Below are 16,867 nucleotides of genomic sequence, written 5' to 3'. Positions count from 1 at the left end.
GTAGTTGGAATAACAATTAAGTTGAGTTTATTGTCATCTGTACAAGTGCAGTGAGATACAGGTAAATGGAAATATTACTTGCCGCAGCATCACGGGCACATAGACAAGGACAGGCACAGACAACACAAAAACCAATTATATATTAATTACACAAATTTTAAAACGGGGCCAAAAAACAAGACATTAGTGCAGGAACGCAATTGAAAAGAAAGCAAATACACGGTTGCGCAAGATGTAGTCTGTAGAGTTCTGTTGCTGAGGGAGTATTCGAGTCATGTAGGTTGGTTCAAGACTTGATGGTTGTCAGAGTAGCTGTTCTTGCACATGGTGGTGTGGGGGGCTTCTGTACCTCCTGCCAGATGGTAGCAGTGAGAAGAGGGCACAACACAGAGTCAAGGGCAGCTTCTTCTCAGCAACCATCGGGCTATTGTTGGTAAGAGTGTCAACGGTTATGGGGATTCTTGATTAGTAAGGGTGTCAAAAGATTACGGGGATAAGGCAGGAGAATGGGATTGACAGAAGATCAGCCACGATTGAATGGCGGAGTAAACTCAATGAGCTGGATCCCTAATTTTGCTCCAATGACTTATAAACATTGTAACACTGAATGGCACTAACGCTGTAATTATGATCTTTGGAATTAGGTTTATCATGGACTAGGGGAGGGGTGGGGAACCTGCGGCCTTCTAGGCCATTAAGTGCGGCCTTTCGAATGAATCCAAATTTTGTAGAACAAATTTATATTTTATTAATATGTTTTTTTTTGTCTTATTATTTTTATTTTAAACTTAAAATGAACGTATTTAAAATACCAAAGTGTAAAAGAAGATTCAACGAAATAATCCACCCCGACTGACGGCCACAATTAAAGCATAAGTAAGTCATGAGGGCTATTTTAACACCTGTTATGTTCATGATTTAGTTCTAATGTGACTCAAGAATGTACGTTAACCTACCACAAAAAGCAGTCACAACAAAGTAATTAAAAAGTTAGTTAACTTTAGAATTAACAAAAACATTTCATTTTCTTGAAGTTAGTACATAGTAGTTAGATTTTTACAAAATAATGTACATTTTGAAGTATATCGAATTGAAGTTTCTTGGATGCGGCCTTATTAGATTGCAGCTAACTTAAGCGACATTCTAACATGAAAAGGTTCCCCACCCCTGGACTAGGATTTTGCACTTTTATGCTTACCTAATATCACAGATTTTTTTAAATGTAATGATTATTGTATTTTTATTTGTGTATTAAGGGGGCCTGATAGGCTGGGGCGTGTAAGAATGTTATTGTTCTGTAGCCAGAAAATATGATAATTGACGACTTGACTTGTTAAAGCTTCATTTAACAGGAAAAGGAATTAGTTGCAGCTGTCTCTGCGCTGCTCTCTAAATCTTCCTCTGCTTTCCCAACATACCAATTATCAGCTGATCAGCTAAGAGTAATTAAAGCCAAATTTCAGGCATTCTGAAAGAACTCGTGATCCTCTTCAAATAGACTGGAATTTCCTCCGAATAGTTTCACGTGGAGCTGATTACTGTCCCCCTCCCCTTTCTTGATCTCACAGTCTCCATCTCAAGAATAAGACTATTGACTGGCGTCTATTACAAACCCACTGACTCAACTACACTTCTTCTCACCCTGCTTCTTGCAAAGACTCTATTCGCTATTCCTAATTCCTCCGTCTACGCCGCATCTGCGCCAAGATGAGGTGTTCCATACTGGAACATCCAAGATGTCCTCATTCTTTAAGGAACGGGGGATCCCCTCTCTCATCATAGATGAGGCCCACATTCGTGTCTCCTCGGTACCCCGCAGCTCTGCCCTTGCTCCCCCTAGTCGCAACAGAGACAGAGTCCCCCAAGTCCTTATCTTTCACCCCATCAGCCGTCGCATACAACACATAATCCTCTGAAATTTCCACCACCTCGAACGGGATTCCACCAATAGCCACATTTTCCCATCTCCAACCTTTTCCGCCTTCCGCAGAGACCATTCCTTCCGCAACTCCCTGGTTGACACATCCCTTCCCACCCAAACCACCCCCTCCCAGGTACCTTCCCCTGCAACCGCAGAAAATGCAACACCTGTCGCAATACCTCCTCCCTTGACTCTGTCCAGGGACCCCGACAGTCCTTTTAGGTTAGGCAGAGGTTCCATTGCACCTCCTCCAACCTCATCTACTGTATCTGTTGTTCACGATGTGGACTCTTATACATCGGCGAGACCAAATGCAAGACTGGGCGATCGTTTCGCAGAACACCTTCGTTCTGCCCTCGTGAACCAACCTGATCTCCCGGTTGCTGGACACTTTAATTCTCCTTCCCATTCCCACACAGACCTTTCTGTCCCTCTGTCTCCTCCATTGTCAGAGTAAGGCTAAACACAAATTGGAGGAACAGCATCTCATATTTTGCTTGGGCAGCTTACAGCCCCGTGGTATGAGTATTGATTTCTCTCATTTCAGGTAGCCCCGGCATTCCCTCTCTATCCCTCCCCCACCCAAGTCACACTCGCTTCTCATTTTCACCCCACACACAGCTTACAATGGCCTGATTCCTTCATCATTGTTCGTTTTTTGCATATCTTTCATTGTTCTTTATCTCTCCACCGTCTATATCTCGTTTCCCATATCCATAACTAGTCTGAAGAAGGGTCTCCCCGAAACATCACCCATTCCTTCTCTCCAGAGATGCTGCCTGGCTCGCGGAGTTATTCCAGCTTTTTGTGTCTATCTTCAGTTTCTCCAAGCTTGTTTTTGGAGAAAACAAAAGTAAATGTAAAATGATGCAATGAGTTACTAAATGCACTAGAGGTTGTTTCCTTGATTTAACTAGAAAATGGCTGAGGCCCCCTCAGTTTTGCTGCCATTAGACATTTGCTTAACTTTAAAAGAACCTGGGTCTTTTAAAGGAGATTGAGGGGATCTTATAGAAACTTACAAAATTCTTAAGGGGTTCGACAGGTTAGATGCAGGAAGATTGTTCCCACAGGGATCGAGGACAAGGGGTCACAGCTTAAGGATAAAAATCCTTTAAAACCGAGATCAAGAATTTTTTTCACACAGAGAGTGGTGAATCTCTGGAACTCTCTGCCACAAGGGTATTTCTTCATTGGCTAATTTAAGAGGGAGGATGTGGCCCCTAAGGGGATCAGGGGGTTAGGTGCGGGATACTGAGTTGGATGATCAGCCTGTTATTGAATGGCGGTGCAGGCTCGAAGGGCCGAATGGCCTACTGGCACCTAATTTCTATGTTTCTATGTCTCTTGCGCTGTGGGAGTAGTTCTACCTGTGCCATCTTCTTAAAACTTCTCCACAATATCAAACTCAAAAAAACATTCATCAAGGAGAAACTACTGACCAAATTTCTACAAGAACAAGTGGGTGGGCCCCATGTTAGTGCAACTTACTGTTTCCCCGGGTGGCACTTTTAGATTTTTCATTTCAGAGATACAGCGTGGAAACAGGCCCTTCAGCCCTCCAAGTCCATGCCGACCAGCGATCACCCCATACGCTAGTTCTATCCGACAGATACACGCTCCCCTAGTGACCGCGTGGGTTTCCTCGCACATCTCAAAGACTCGCAGTTGGTGGATTAATCTTCAACTGGCAAAATCAAGCAACAGACCCACACATCTTGTGGGATGCGGGAGGAAACCGGAGCACCCGGAGGAAACCCACGTGGTCATAGGGAGAACGGGATTGAATCTAAGTCACCGGAGCTGTGAAGCGTTGGAGAATAAAGGGCTGGTCTACACAAACCCCTTGCACAGCCAAACCACTGCTGATGGAAGCAGCCTGGTGAACCTACAAGCAAGATGTAATCATACCCACACCAACATGGTGACACATACAGAACAATTAAACTTAAGAAAAGAAAAAGCATGTGGAATATCCAAACGAAAGTGCTGTTTATTTACATTTATTTTCTCATGAGCTCCATTTAAAACCACGTACACTGTTCAGCCACAACATAGACAGAAAATGCTGGAGTAACTCAGCTGGACAGGCAACGTCTATGGAGAGAAAGAATGGGTGACGTTTCGGGTCCCGTTCTGGTGAAGTGCCTTAACGTGTCAAATCTCCTAAAGATCCTCAATTATTGTTATCAGACCCAAAGATGCTAGAAGAGCTAGTAGTCCTCTAGTATCTTTGATCAGATCACAAACGAAAGTGGCAGTGCAGACAAAGAGGTAGGTTTCAATGTCGCAGGAGATATAAGGGGAAGAGAGAGGCAGCGAGGTTTAGTTGGGGAGTAGCAGAATGCACGGGCCAGGCCATTCAAGACTGGTCCAGAAATGATGAATAAGTGTAAACAAAACAAGACTAGTGAAGGGATCAGAAGTAGGGTCACATAGAACACAAACAGGCCCATCAGCTCATCATGTTTGCACTGACCACGATTCCAATCCAACTGATCCTATCTGCCTGCATATGTGCTGTGTCCCTCTATTCCCTGCTGTTCATGCATCTGTCTAAAAGCCTCTTAAACATCCACCATTGTTTAGTTTAGTTTTAACCTGCTTCACTTTTAGAATTAGTGGCGCAGCAGTAGTGCTGTGGCCTCACAGCGCTAGAGACCAAAAGCAGAGTGAAGGCGTTTGTGTTGGACAGCAATGGGTCATAACTAGGTGTGCGAAAGAGACAAGCAATTATAGTGTTGGTGTTAGAACTAAAAAAAGCACAGTACAGGAGCAGGCCCTTCAGCCCACAATGTGCCGAATATGAGACCAATGAATCTCTGCCTGCATGTGATCCATATCCCTCCATTCCCAGCATATCCACGTGCCTATCTAAAAACCTCTTCAATGCCCTTATTGTGTCTGCCTCCACCAGCACACCAGGCAGCACTTTCCATGTGCTCACCACCCTCTGCGTAAAAAAAACATTCACATCTCCTTTAAACTTTGCCCCTCCCACCTGAAACCTATGCCCTCTTTGACATTTCCACCCTGGGGGGAAAAAAGGTTCTGATTGTCTGCCCTATCTATGCCTCTCAGAATTTTATACATATTTCTGACAGATCTCCTGTCAACCCCCCGCCATTTTGGAGAAAACAATCCCAAGTTTGACTACCCTCTCCTTAGCTAATGCCCTCTAATCTAGGCAGCATTCTGGTAAATATGTCTGTGTGGTACACTGAAGCTTCCCTCAGGGTTGAATGGGTGCCAATGTTGTTTTTCTAAGGGTGTGGGGAATGATATCCATGTCTGTTGTCCTTATATTGTTTTTATTGTGGGCATCACATCTACAGCAGGGTGAAGCGACAAGCAAACACTAGGAACACATCTTTGATAGCACTGGGCCTGTACTCGCTGGAGTTTAAAAGGAGATATGGGGGGACCTCATTGAAACTTACTGAATAGTGAAAGGCCTGGATAGATGCGGAGAGGATGTTTCCACTAGTGGGAGAGTCTAGGACCAAGGGCACAGCCTCAGAATAAAAGGATGTACCTTTAGAAAGAATATAAGGAGGAATTTCTTTAGTCAGGGGTGGTGAATCAATTGAATTCATTGGCACAGATATCAGTGGAGGTCAAGTCATTGGGTACTTTTAAAGTGGAGATTGACAGGTTCTTGATTAGTAAGGTTGTCAAAGGTTATGGGGAGAGGGCAGGAGAATGGGGTTGAGAGGGAAAGATAGATCAGCCATGAGTGGGCTGAATCGACCACTCCTGAGGTAGTGCAGGGTGGTGGTGAGGAGAGAGAGCTTGGCGATCACCTGGGGAAAGCGAGTCTCTGATTGATGATGGAGTAGATCACACGGAGCAGGGAGACCAAGGCTCTTTGGAGGATACCAGCAGAAGCCAACAAGGAAGCCACTCCAAGTGCTTCCCTGGATGGATGAGACAAGAGAGGCCAGAGTCTCCCGAGGGACGCACTTGGAGAGATGTTGGAGGAGGTTGGCTTGTACAGCATGTGACACGGACACAAACGCTGGAGTAACTCAGTGGTCGGGCAGCATCTCAGGAGTAAATGTCTGGGCGATGTTTTAGGTCAGGATCCTTTTTCAGACTGATTGGAGTTTGGGAGAGGGTGGGATTTGGAAGTAAGTTCCCAGTTTCAAGAACTTGCTGCCAGTTCGCCTCCCACACCCCCCTCCCCCATCTTACAATAAGTCTGAAGCAGGTTCCTGATCCGAAACGTCGGCGATCCATTTTCTCCAGAGATGCCGCCTGACCCGCTGAGTTACTCCCACATTTTATGTGTATCTTTGGTGTAAACCAACATATAGAGTTCCTTTTTATTACATGATAAGGGCAAATTGTACACAGTGATCAGAGACATGTCGGACAAGGGCGGACAAGTGTTGGAGTAATTCAGCGGGTCAGGCAGCATCCCTGGAGGATGTGGATAGATGATATTTCGGGTTGGGACCCTTCTTCAGGTCAAGGGCTAGTTCAGTGTGGCCTCTGGGAGAAAATCGATCGGGTTGAAGATGAAGTACTGAGCTGATGTAGCATGGAGCTTCCATGAAGACGAATGATTAAGCTGTCGCGTGGATGATTTGACGATTGGGATTCTTCAAGACACTTTCTGTCATTTCATCTGGTGCTTGCTTGCTATGCTTCCAACACAGAAATGAGGAGGCTAAAGCAAAGATACCAACTCGCTGAGCTTGGTCCACATACAGTGGGAGAGAGGCAGGAAAGTTGGGAGGATCCTCGAGTCTGGCTTTAAAACGCACGATCATTCATCGAATTTCCTCCTAAATCAAAGTAGACAAGACATTAAGACAAGGATGCAAAGAAATGCAGATGCTGGAAACTTGAGCAAAACACAAAGTGCTGGAGGAATTCAGTGGGTCAGGCAGCACCGGAGGGGAATGGACAGGCAATGTTTAGTTTAGTTTAGAATTTGACAAGACCGAAACAGAATTAAGGTTGAGACGACTCCACCATTCACTCTGGGAGCTAGGACCCAGGATCTCAGTGGGACTAGTGTTTTAGTTTAGTTTAGAGATACAGAGTGGAAACAGGCCCTTCAGCCCACTGAGTCCACGCTGACCAGCGATCCCCGTACACTGGTTCTATCCTACAGATTATGGACAATTTACGGATGCCAGTTAACCTATAAACCTGCACATCTTTGGAGTGTGGGGGGGAAACCTGAGGTCACAGGGAGAACGTATAAACTCTGTATAGCCAGCATCCGTAGACAGGATCGAACTTGGGTCTCTGGTATTGTAAGGCAGCTACTCTACCGCTCCACCACTGTGCTGTCCCAGACTGTCATCAGACTGGACTGTTAATGTGGACGTGTGAGTTCAAGTCCTACGGAGAGTAATTCGTGATGACGGATTTGGTCTGAAGATACTGAATTAGGTAAAAGGGGCCACATCGTTGTTGCTGAAAAAGGAGAACAGCTTGTGGGACCCGGTAGGTCAGGCAGCATCTGTGCAGGGAAATGAACAGTCGATGTTTTGTGTGGAGGCCCTCATCTAGATTGAAAAACACAAAAGTGAATCCATTGGTAGGTTTAAAGGACTTCTCAAATCAAAGAACAATGATTTTTTGTCCTGATGAAAAGGACACAAAGTGCTGGGGTAACTCAGCGGGTCAGTCAGCATCTCTGGAGAACATTGACAGGTGACATTTCGGGTTGAGACCCATCTTCTCTTGAGTATTTGTCTCGGATGGCCATCCAATGATGTAGAACAAAGGCAGGGAAGAAGAATTATAAGCAGCAGATCAGTTTGGTTGGTTGGTTGGTTGGTTGATTGATTGATTGATTGATTGATGGATTGATTGATTGATTGATTGATTGATTGATTGATTGATTGATTGATTGATTGATTGATTGGTTGATTGGTTGAAAGATGTAGCATGGAAACAGACTTTTTGACCCACCGAGTCCATGCTGACCATTGAACACCTATTCACACTAGTTCTATGTTATCCCATTGTCTCATCTGCTCCCCACACACTGGCAGCAATTTGCAGAGGGCCAATTAACCTGCAAACCAGTACGTCTTTGCAATGTAGGAGGAAAGCGGACCCCCCCCCGGAAGAAACCGTGGGCAGCACAGTGGCGCAACTGGTAGACCCGCTGCCTCACAGCCCTGGAGACTCAGGTTCGCTCCTGACTACAGGTGCTGTCTGTTTGGAGTTTGCACGTTCGCCCTGTGACCGCACGAGTTTCCACCATGTGCTCCAGTTTCCTCCCACATTCCAAAGGCGTGCGGGTTTGTAGGTTAATTGGCCCGCTGTAAATCGTCCATAGTGTGCAGAGAAGGGATAGGAAATTGGGATACCATATAAATAGTGTGTATGGGTGATAGATGATCTTGGTGGGCCAATGGGCTTAATTCCATGCTGTATCTCTAAACAGAACAGTAAACAGGGAGAATATGCAAACTCCACACAGACAGCATACGAGGTCAGGATCGAACCCGTGTCTCTGGCACTGTGAGGCAGCGGCTCTACCAGTTGCACCACTGTGCCGGCATTGTGTTTGAGGGGTTCTTGTGTTTGCCCCCAGCTCCACCCTCCTGCAATTCTCTAAATGCCCCCTTCACAATATGGCCTGTTCACAATATGGAGTCAGATGTCCCAACCAGAGTCTACTTACATCTCAAAGTGAGGGCCGCCATTTCTGAAAGGAGAAGGGAGAGAAAGAGAGAGAGAGATGAGCAACTGTTAGACTGGTTCTCATTGCCTGGATTCTCAAGCTCTGTGTTCTCTGGGGCTAGCAACATTCTAGCACTCCAAGGGAGCAGTCACACCCTAAAGAATTTCCTTGTACCCAGACTCTTTCTTTCCAAATGATTATTTAATCCCACACTTCCGCATTGCCTACCATCAAGAGGCCTAGTTTTGTTTGCTGTTACCTCTTGGAGCTGCACTAAATGGAAGTGTATGAATTACCCATCTCTTACTCGCTGTTATCAGGTTACTCAACTTTACTAGACTTTATTTTGCACTAAACATTCCACTCTTCTAAATACCTTTATCCTGTATCTGTACACTGTGGTTCTTCTTCTTCTTGCGTATGGCGTGCACAGCCTAAAGTTGTAGGACAACTTGTTCTATTTGATCGGATTTGATTATGACACTGTGGTTGACTCGATTGTAATCTTGTACTGTCTTTTCGCCGACTGCATAGCATGCAACTAAAAGCTGTTCACTATACCGCAGTACACGTGATGATAAACTAAACTAAACTAAACCTCACCTCGCATACACTTAGAATGGATTCCCAATCTCCCAACCTACCTCATCGTAGACATTGCACTTTTATTTTAACCTGTGCTTTCTCTGAAACTATAATACTAGATTCTGTGCTCTGGTATATTTCACTTTTTGGACTGCCTGTTGTAATCATGTATGGCATTATTTGCCCGGATAGCTGGCAGGTTTTTCACTGTATCACGTTACATGAGAGGCCGCAGTTGGTAGAGCTGCATTGGTGCAGTTGGTAGAGCTACGTTGGTGCAGTTGGTAGAGCTGCATTGGTGCAGTTGATAGAGCTGCAGTTGGTAGAGTTGGTTGGTAGAGCTGCATTGGTGCAGTTGATAGAGCTGCATTGGTGCAGTTGGTAGAGCTGCATTGGTGCAGTTGGTAGAGCTGCATTGGTGCAGTTGGTAGAGCTGCATTGGTGCAGTTGGTAGAGCTGCATTGGCGCAGTTGGTAGAGCTGCAGCCTCACAGCGACAGAGGCCCGGCTTCGATCCTGGCCTCGGGTGGGTGCTATCTGTGTGGAGTTTACACGTTCTCTCCGTGACCATGTGGGTTTTCTCCGGGTGCTCCGGTTTCCTCCCACATCCCAAAGATGTGTGGGTTTGAAGGTTAATTGGCATCTGTAAAATTGCCATCCTAGTACATAGGGAGTCAATGAGTAAATGGGATAACATAGAACTTGTGTGAACAGGTGATCAGTGTGGACTCTGTGGGCTGAAGGGCCTGTTTCCATGGTGTATCGCTAAACTGCCAAATGCAGGCAAATGTAAACTGGGTGATATGAGATTGGGTGGGCAAATTGACAATATGGCTTCGGTTGCACTAACAAATGAGCACAAACATTTTTTTTTGCCTTGGTATTTGCATTATTTATTGAATTTTTATTTATTAAATATTATCTATGTGTAAGATGACTTTGAAGCCACCAAATTCTTGTGTGCTGGTCCCAAAGCAGATCTGCAAACATACATTACAATCACTCCACTCTTTTAAATACCCTTTATCCGGTATCTATACATTGTGGACCGCTTGACTGTGATCATGTATAGTCTTTTCGCTGACTGGATAGCTCACAAAAAAAAGCTTTTCACTGTACCTCAGTACACCTGACAATACACTAAACTATACAGCATGGTTTAGATACAGACTAAACAAATACCTAGTCTACAGAACAACCTAAGTCCACAATTGCAGCATTAATGCTGTGCAGTGTTCAATATGTTCATATGGTCTGAGCGCAGGTATATGGGACTAGGGGAGATTATGTGTTCGGCACGGACTAGAAGGGTCGAGATGGCCTGTTTCCGTGCTGTAATTGTTATATGGTTATATGGTTATAAGTCATAGGTGCAGAATGAGGTCATTCGGCCCATCGAGTCTACCCCGCCATTCAATCATGGCTGATCTATCCTTCCCTCAACCCCATTCTCCTGACTTCCCCCCCTGTAACCTTTGACATTTACCAATCAAGAACCTGTCTATCTCCACCTTAAAAATATCAAATGACATGGCCTCTACAGCTATCAGTGGCAATGAAATTCATGGATTCACAACCCTCTGGCTGAAGAAATTCCTCCTCATCTCCATTCGATAGATATGACAATTAAACAGTTTCCTCAGGGCCTCTAGAAGAAGACAGAGACTCCCTCTACCTCAGAAGAGATTTTTTCTATTTCTCGACCAAACGTAGACTGGATGATCGTTTCGTTAAACACCTTTGCTCAATCCGCCTGAACCTACCAGATCTCCTGGTTGCTAAACACTTTAATTCTCCTATCCATTCCCACACTGACCTTTCTGTCCTCAGTCTCCTCCACTGTCAGAGTGAGACTAAACGCAAATTGGAGGAACAGCATCTCATATTTCGCTTGGGCAGCTCAGCTGTATGAATATTGATTTCTCTAACTTGAAGTAACAGCGGCACTCCTTCTCTCTCTATCCCTCCCCCACCCAAGTCGCACCAGCTTCTCGTTTTCACCCAACAAACAGCTAACAATGGACTGTTTCCTTTATCATCGTTACTTTTTTGCATATCTTTTGATCTTTGTTCTTTATCTCTCTTTACATTATCGTCCATATCTCTCGTTTCCCGTGTCACTAACTAGTCTGAAGAAGGGTCTCGACCTGAAAAGGCACCCAATCCTTCTCTCCAGAGATGCTGCCTGGTCCGCTGAGTTACTCCAGCTTTTTGTGACTATCTACTTCTTTTTGTTTCCGTGTTACCTACTCATAGATGTCTGAAGATGTCATACGTCGGTAGTACTTTGCCAGTTTAACTGCGAATATGATGCTTGGAACCAGGAATATGGTGCTCCATCCCATGCTGAACCAAAAAGCATTCTGCAAGAAACAGACAGCAATCATCACATCATCCCATCCACACTCGCTCCCTTCTTCCTCCGTGCATTAGAATGAACCAGTAGATTTCTACAAAGATAGACAAAGAATGGTCCCGATCCGAAATGTCACTCATTCTTTTTTCTCCATGGATGCTGTCTGACCCGCTGAGTTACCTATTTCCATGGGCCAATGGCCTGTTCCCATGCTGTACGGCCCTATGACTCTGTCTCTGGCATACGGGAGGAAGTCAGTTGCTATCATTCTGTGTTGATGTGTGCCACCCACCAATCTCCCCCTGCTTTCCCAACATGCCATCGGCCGACCAACTAATAGCAATTAAAGCCAAATTCCAGGCATTCCGTGAAGACTTGTGAACCTCTTCCACTTGATTGGAATTTATTTTCACATGGAGTTGATACAGACCTGCAGAGTTTCACACCGGCATCTGAGTGAATGCAGGCCAGAGGCAACGTGTTAAAATAAGGCTTTTCACCGACTGCACATCATTCCAGATAAAACTTGCTCCGCACTGTCCCGTCACTCTGTCCCAAGGCAGGCACAGCATGGGTTAGATACAGAGTGAAGCTCCCTCTGAACTGTCCCGTCAAGCACACCCTAGGTTTCCCCTAGGTACACAAAAATGCTGGAGAAACTCAGCGGGTGCAGCAGCATCTATGGAGCGAAGGAAATAGGCAACGTTTCAGGCCAAAACCCTTCCCCACTGATAGGGGGTGGCGGGGAGAAGGAAGGAAAAAGGAAAAATGTTTCCCCTACACTGTCCGATCAATCATTCTCAGAGTTGTTAGATACGACTACCTGAAATTTAGTCCGCTCCCCCCAAAAAAACACAGTTGAGCTATCGCTCAGCTTGAGCGATCCAGCCCCCCTTCCCTGTTGCAATTCCTCGCTTACCAATGAATCGATAAGGTAGGAGCATGAGATGGTGGCCACTGAGTCCAAAGCGTTGGCTGCTGGTCTGCACTGTGCAAATTCCTCGGTAATCTGGAAGATAAAAACAGTCTTCACTCATGCAACAGTCCACAGTGAAGCAGCTAACAAATACACCCCAATCACTGTGTGGAACCAATTTCTTCCAGCCATCCATTGCCTCTCCTTTAATACAGTTTAGAGATGCAGCATGGAAATAGGCCCTTCGGCCCACCGTGTCCATGCCGACTATCAATCACCCATTCACATTAGTTCTATGTTTGTTCAACCAGTTCAACTGAACCATCCCATCAACAACTAGGAGCAGTCTATCTCATTGGAGACCCTCGGACTAGTTTTAATCGGACTTTATAGGACTTTATCGTGCAGTAAACGTTGGATGGCTTTATAATCTTTCCGCTGACTGGATAGCAGGCAACAAAAGCTTTTCACTGTACCTCGGTACAAGTGACAATAAACTAAACTAAACTAAAATGTCATCCCATTTTCATCTCAACTCCCTGCATGCTAGGGACAATTTACAGAGGCCAATTAGCGTACAAACCCGCACATCTTTGAGATTTAGGAGGAAGCCAGAGCACCTGGAGAAAACCCACGTGGTCACATGGAGAACGTGCGAACTTGAACCTGGGTCTCTGGCTCTATAAGGCAGCAGCTCTTCCAGCTGTGCCACTGCGTCGAGGTGTGTTCGCATTAGAACGGATTAGAATTGTTCAGTGGCGCAGCTGGCGGGCTCAAAGGGCTTTACTTTAGACTTTTAGACTTGCAGAGATACAGCGCGATAAAAGTTTCCTCGGCCCACCGGGTCCAGGCCGACCAGCGATCACTATCACTGTCACTGTCCTACTCACTAAGGCCAATTTTACAATTTTTCCGAAACCAATTAACTTACAAACCTGTACGTGTTTGGAGTGTGGGAGGAAACGGGAACACCCGGAGCAAACTCTCGCGGTAACAGAGATAATGAAAAAAACTCTGTTCAGACAGCTCCGTACAAACAGCACCTGCAGTCAGGATCAAGATAAAGGGCCTGTCTCCATGTTTCAATCAAAGCTCACCGTTTTCTTGGTCCAAGTGATGTACTGGCTGAAGTAATCCAGCTGGCAATCCACAAATAACATGGATTCCTGTTAAATTAGAGTGTGCAGTTAAAATGGGAAAAAGGTATTTCAACTTGTGCAGGGATTTCACCATCCCACAATGTGGTTGGAGGTTGGATCTAGAGGAGATCCCAGGTCCAAGGTCAAGTGTTTAGCCCCAGTGGTGGTGGTGCAGGGAATGGGCAGGAGTTGGTTGGGTCCCAGCCCAGCACTGAACCTTTAGACAATCGTAAAGAAATCCCATCAACGCCTCTACCTGCTTTGAAGACGGAGGAGATTCAGTGTAGGTAGGAGCTGCAGATGCTGGTTTACATCGAAGATAGACACAAAATGATGGAATACTCAGCAGGTCAGGCAGCATCTCTGGATAGAAGGAATGGGTGACGTTTCGGGTCGAGTCTGAGGAAGGACCTCAACTCGAAACGTCACCCATTCCTGTTATCCAGAGATGCTGCCTGACCCACTGAGTTACTCCAGCATTTTGTGTCTATCTCCGAGGAAATTTAGTGTGTGGACTTGAACTTGGACGTCTACAGGCGTATGGTAGAGAGCATATTGACTGGCTGCATCACATCCTGGTTCGATCGGGAAGAAAGGAGATTACAGAGAGTGGTGAACACTGCCCGGTCCATTACGAGTACTGACCTCCCCACCATTGAAGGGATCTACAGGAGTCGCTGCCTAAACCTGGGCCTCTGGCGCTGAAAGGCAGCAACTCTACCACTGCGCCACCATGCCACCCCTTGAGGGCAGTTGAGAAGAGTATTATCCAATAAGCAAATGGGGTCAGAAACTCACTGTCTGAAAAGTGGTGGAGGCAGAGACTTACAGCACGGGCGAAAGATACTTGGAAGAGCACTGGGAGGACTAAACTCTAAGGTGTACACAATGATTGGGAAAAGTTTGGAAATGGGGAAGTACGGGATCTGGGGGTTCATGTTCATCAGTCAATTAAAGTAAGCATGCAGGTACAGCAGGCAGTGAAGAAAGCAAATGGCATGTTGGCATTTATAATAAGAAGAGTTGAGTATAGGGAACAAAGAGGTCCTTCTGCAGTTGTATAGGGCCCTAGTGAGACCACACCTGGAGTATTGTGTGCAGTTTTGGTCCCCTAATTTGAGGAAGGGCATTCTTGTTATTGAGGGAGTGCAGCATAGGTTTACAAGGTTAATTCCCGGGATGGCGGGACTGTCATATGCTGAGAGAATGGAGAGGCTGGGCTTGTATACTCCGGAGTTTAGAAGGATGAGAGGAGATCTTATTGAAACATATAAGATTATTAAAGGTTTGGACACGATAGGGGCAGGAAACATGTTCCCGGTGTTGGGGGAGTCCAGAACCAGGGGCCACAGTTTAAGAATTAGGGGTAAGCCATTTAGAACGGAGACGAGGAAATATTTTTTCACACAGAGAGTTGCAAGCCTGTGGAATTCTCTGCCTCATAGAGCAGTGGAGGCCGGTTCTCTGGATACTTTCAAGAGAGAGCTAGATAGGGCTCTTAAAGATAGCAGAGTCAGGGGATATGGGGAGAAGGCAGGAACGGGGTACTGTTTGGGGATGATCAGCCATGATCACATTGAATGGCGGTGCTGGCTCAAGGGGCCGACTGGCCTACTCCTGCACCTATTGTCTATTGTCAATTGTCTATTATCTATTATCTATGATTCTCCCATTTTCCCTGCACATGGATTGCACATGCGCTGTGGTGTCCCCAGCCTCTCGCTTTGGCCTTCACTGAGCATTTACAGATACTTCAAACACAGGATTACCTTCTCCTCAACACAGATACAATGAAAGAATTTTAGAATTAGACCAAATGTTTTGAGGTGCTCACATTTGTAACGATATCTGACCCTTTCGCCTGGAGGACACTTTGGGCAGATTCTATCTTCTGTAGCGTCGTGTTTACCATTATCTGAAAAACAGGTTAAACCACAATCAGTGTAAGTAGAACACAAAGAACTGCTGGTACACAAAAATGCTGGAGAAACTCAGCGAGTGCAGCAGCATCTATGGAGCGAAGGAAATAGGCAATGTTTTGGCCCGAAACGTTGCCTATTTCCTTCGCTCCATAGATGCCGCTGCACCCGCTGAGTTTCTCCAGCATTTTTGTGTACCTTCGATTTTCCAGCATCTGCAGTTCCTTCTTAAACACAAGGAATTGCAGGTGCTGGTTCACAAAAAAAGGCACAAATTGCTGGAGTAACTCCAGTAACGGGTTGGGCAGCATCTCTGGAGGATATAAATAGGCATAGTTTTGGTTCAGGATCATAACTCATAATATCGCCTATACATAATCTCCAGAGATGCTGCCCGACCTGCTGTGTTACTCCAGCACTGTGTCTTTTTTTTTTTTTAATCTGTGTAAGTAGTCAATGTATACAATAGTCTTACCACATTATTGGTACACAAACTCCATTCTTCTCTCTTTGTTTCCTAAGATACGCTTCAGATAATGGCAATCCATGTTTGAAAAACCCGCCAAGAAACTAGCGCTGCGCATGCGCAGTACAGCAAAGGCAGCATTTCAGCTGCCTTCAGCTCCCCTTGAAATTGACGGCTTGAAGCAGCGCTGACGGCACGTGAGTTGCACATAGCTTCGCGTGTTGCAAGTGCTGCGGATGAAAGGCACGGAGAATTATGCCTACCCAAGAGATCGACCTCTTAGATAGCCATCATTCTCCCATGCCTTTACTATTTATATTTAGTAATTACCATTTTATAATTTTAGTCAGGGTAGGTAGTGCCTACCTTGCCTACCTACCCTAACGGCACTTGTCTGGTACCAACTTGTACGTAATAACACTTTATATGAATACGTTACATATATAACTTTAATTTATATAACATCATCAATGTATATAACACCAACTCGTATAACATTTAGTTTATTATTGTCACGTGTACCGAGGTACAGTGAAAAGCTTTTGTTTGCATGACACAACACCATCATTGTCTACAGCACCGGTGTCATGGTATGCACTAAAGAGTTCAATACTAGTTTGACACACAGCAGATGATAGCGTCTTGTCAATCGTTATGGGCGTACCATCTACAATAAAAGCACGGCATGGCACCATCACAATACATCTACCGTAAATCTCAATTGAATGAAAATGTCAACAACAGATAGCTAAACAGCAAAGGTACAGCTCTAAATATTTAGCCCACCTCGAGATGTGAAGTATCTACTCGCAGGTCCCGTATGCTTTCGTTCACTGTTTTCTGGAAAATTGGAAATCAAATCTTGTCAATACAACACAAAGTTGATCGATGGCAAAAAGGGCTCATGGTGTGCG

The 16,867-nt window shown here is 45.3% G+C and overlaps 1 protein-coding gene across 7 annotated transcripts in view; it reads right to left on the bottom strand.

The window, feature by feature from the left end:
- Positions 1-3,892: 3,892 nt before the first annotated feature.
- The window catches only part of LOC129704135 (prominin-1-A-like), a 72,499-nt gene continuing 59,524 nt past the window's right edge, over positions 3,893-16,867 (bottom strand). For 4 of the 7 annotated variants that reach the window (XM_055647042.1, XM_055647040.1, XM_055647041.1 and 1 more), the window contains exons 19-25: positions 16,740-16,793; positions 15,403-15,483; positions 13,527-13,595; positions 12,433-12,522; positions 11,408-11,520; positions 8,574-8,597; positions 3,893-6,711 (exon numbers count right to left, since the gene is read on the bottom strand). In XM_055647042.1, the coding sequence (XP_055503017.1) occupies positions 6,693-6,711; positions 8,574-8,597; positions 11,408-11,520; positions 12,433-12,522; positions 13,527-13,595; positions 15,403-15,483; positions 16,740-16,793 (450 nt within the window). In that variant the 3' untranslated portion in view covers positions 3,893-6,692. Of the gene's footprint in view, positions 6,712-8,573; positions 8,598-11,403; positions 11,521-12,432; positions 12,523-13,526; positions 13,596-15,402; positions 15,484-16,739; positions 16,794-16,867 lie in introns of all 7 variants that reach the window. The other 3 variants (XM_055647046.1, XM_055647045.1, XM_055647044.1) reach the window with 3 other exon arrangements.

The sequence above is a fragment of the Leucoraja erinacea genome, chromosome 15 (assembly GCF_028641065.1).
Source record: "Leucoraja erinacea ecotype New England chromosome 15, Leri_hhj_1, whole genome shotgun sequence".
Classification (NCBI taxonomy): domain Eukaryota; kingdom Metazoa; phylum Chordata; class Chondrichthyes; order Rajiformes; family Rajidae; genus Leucoraja; species Leucoraja erinaceus.
This window is presented reverse-complemented; position numbering and strand designations above follow the sequence as displayed.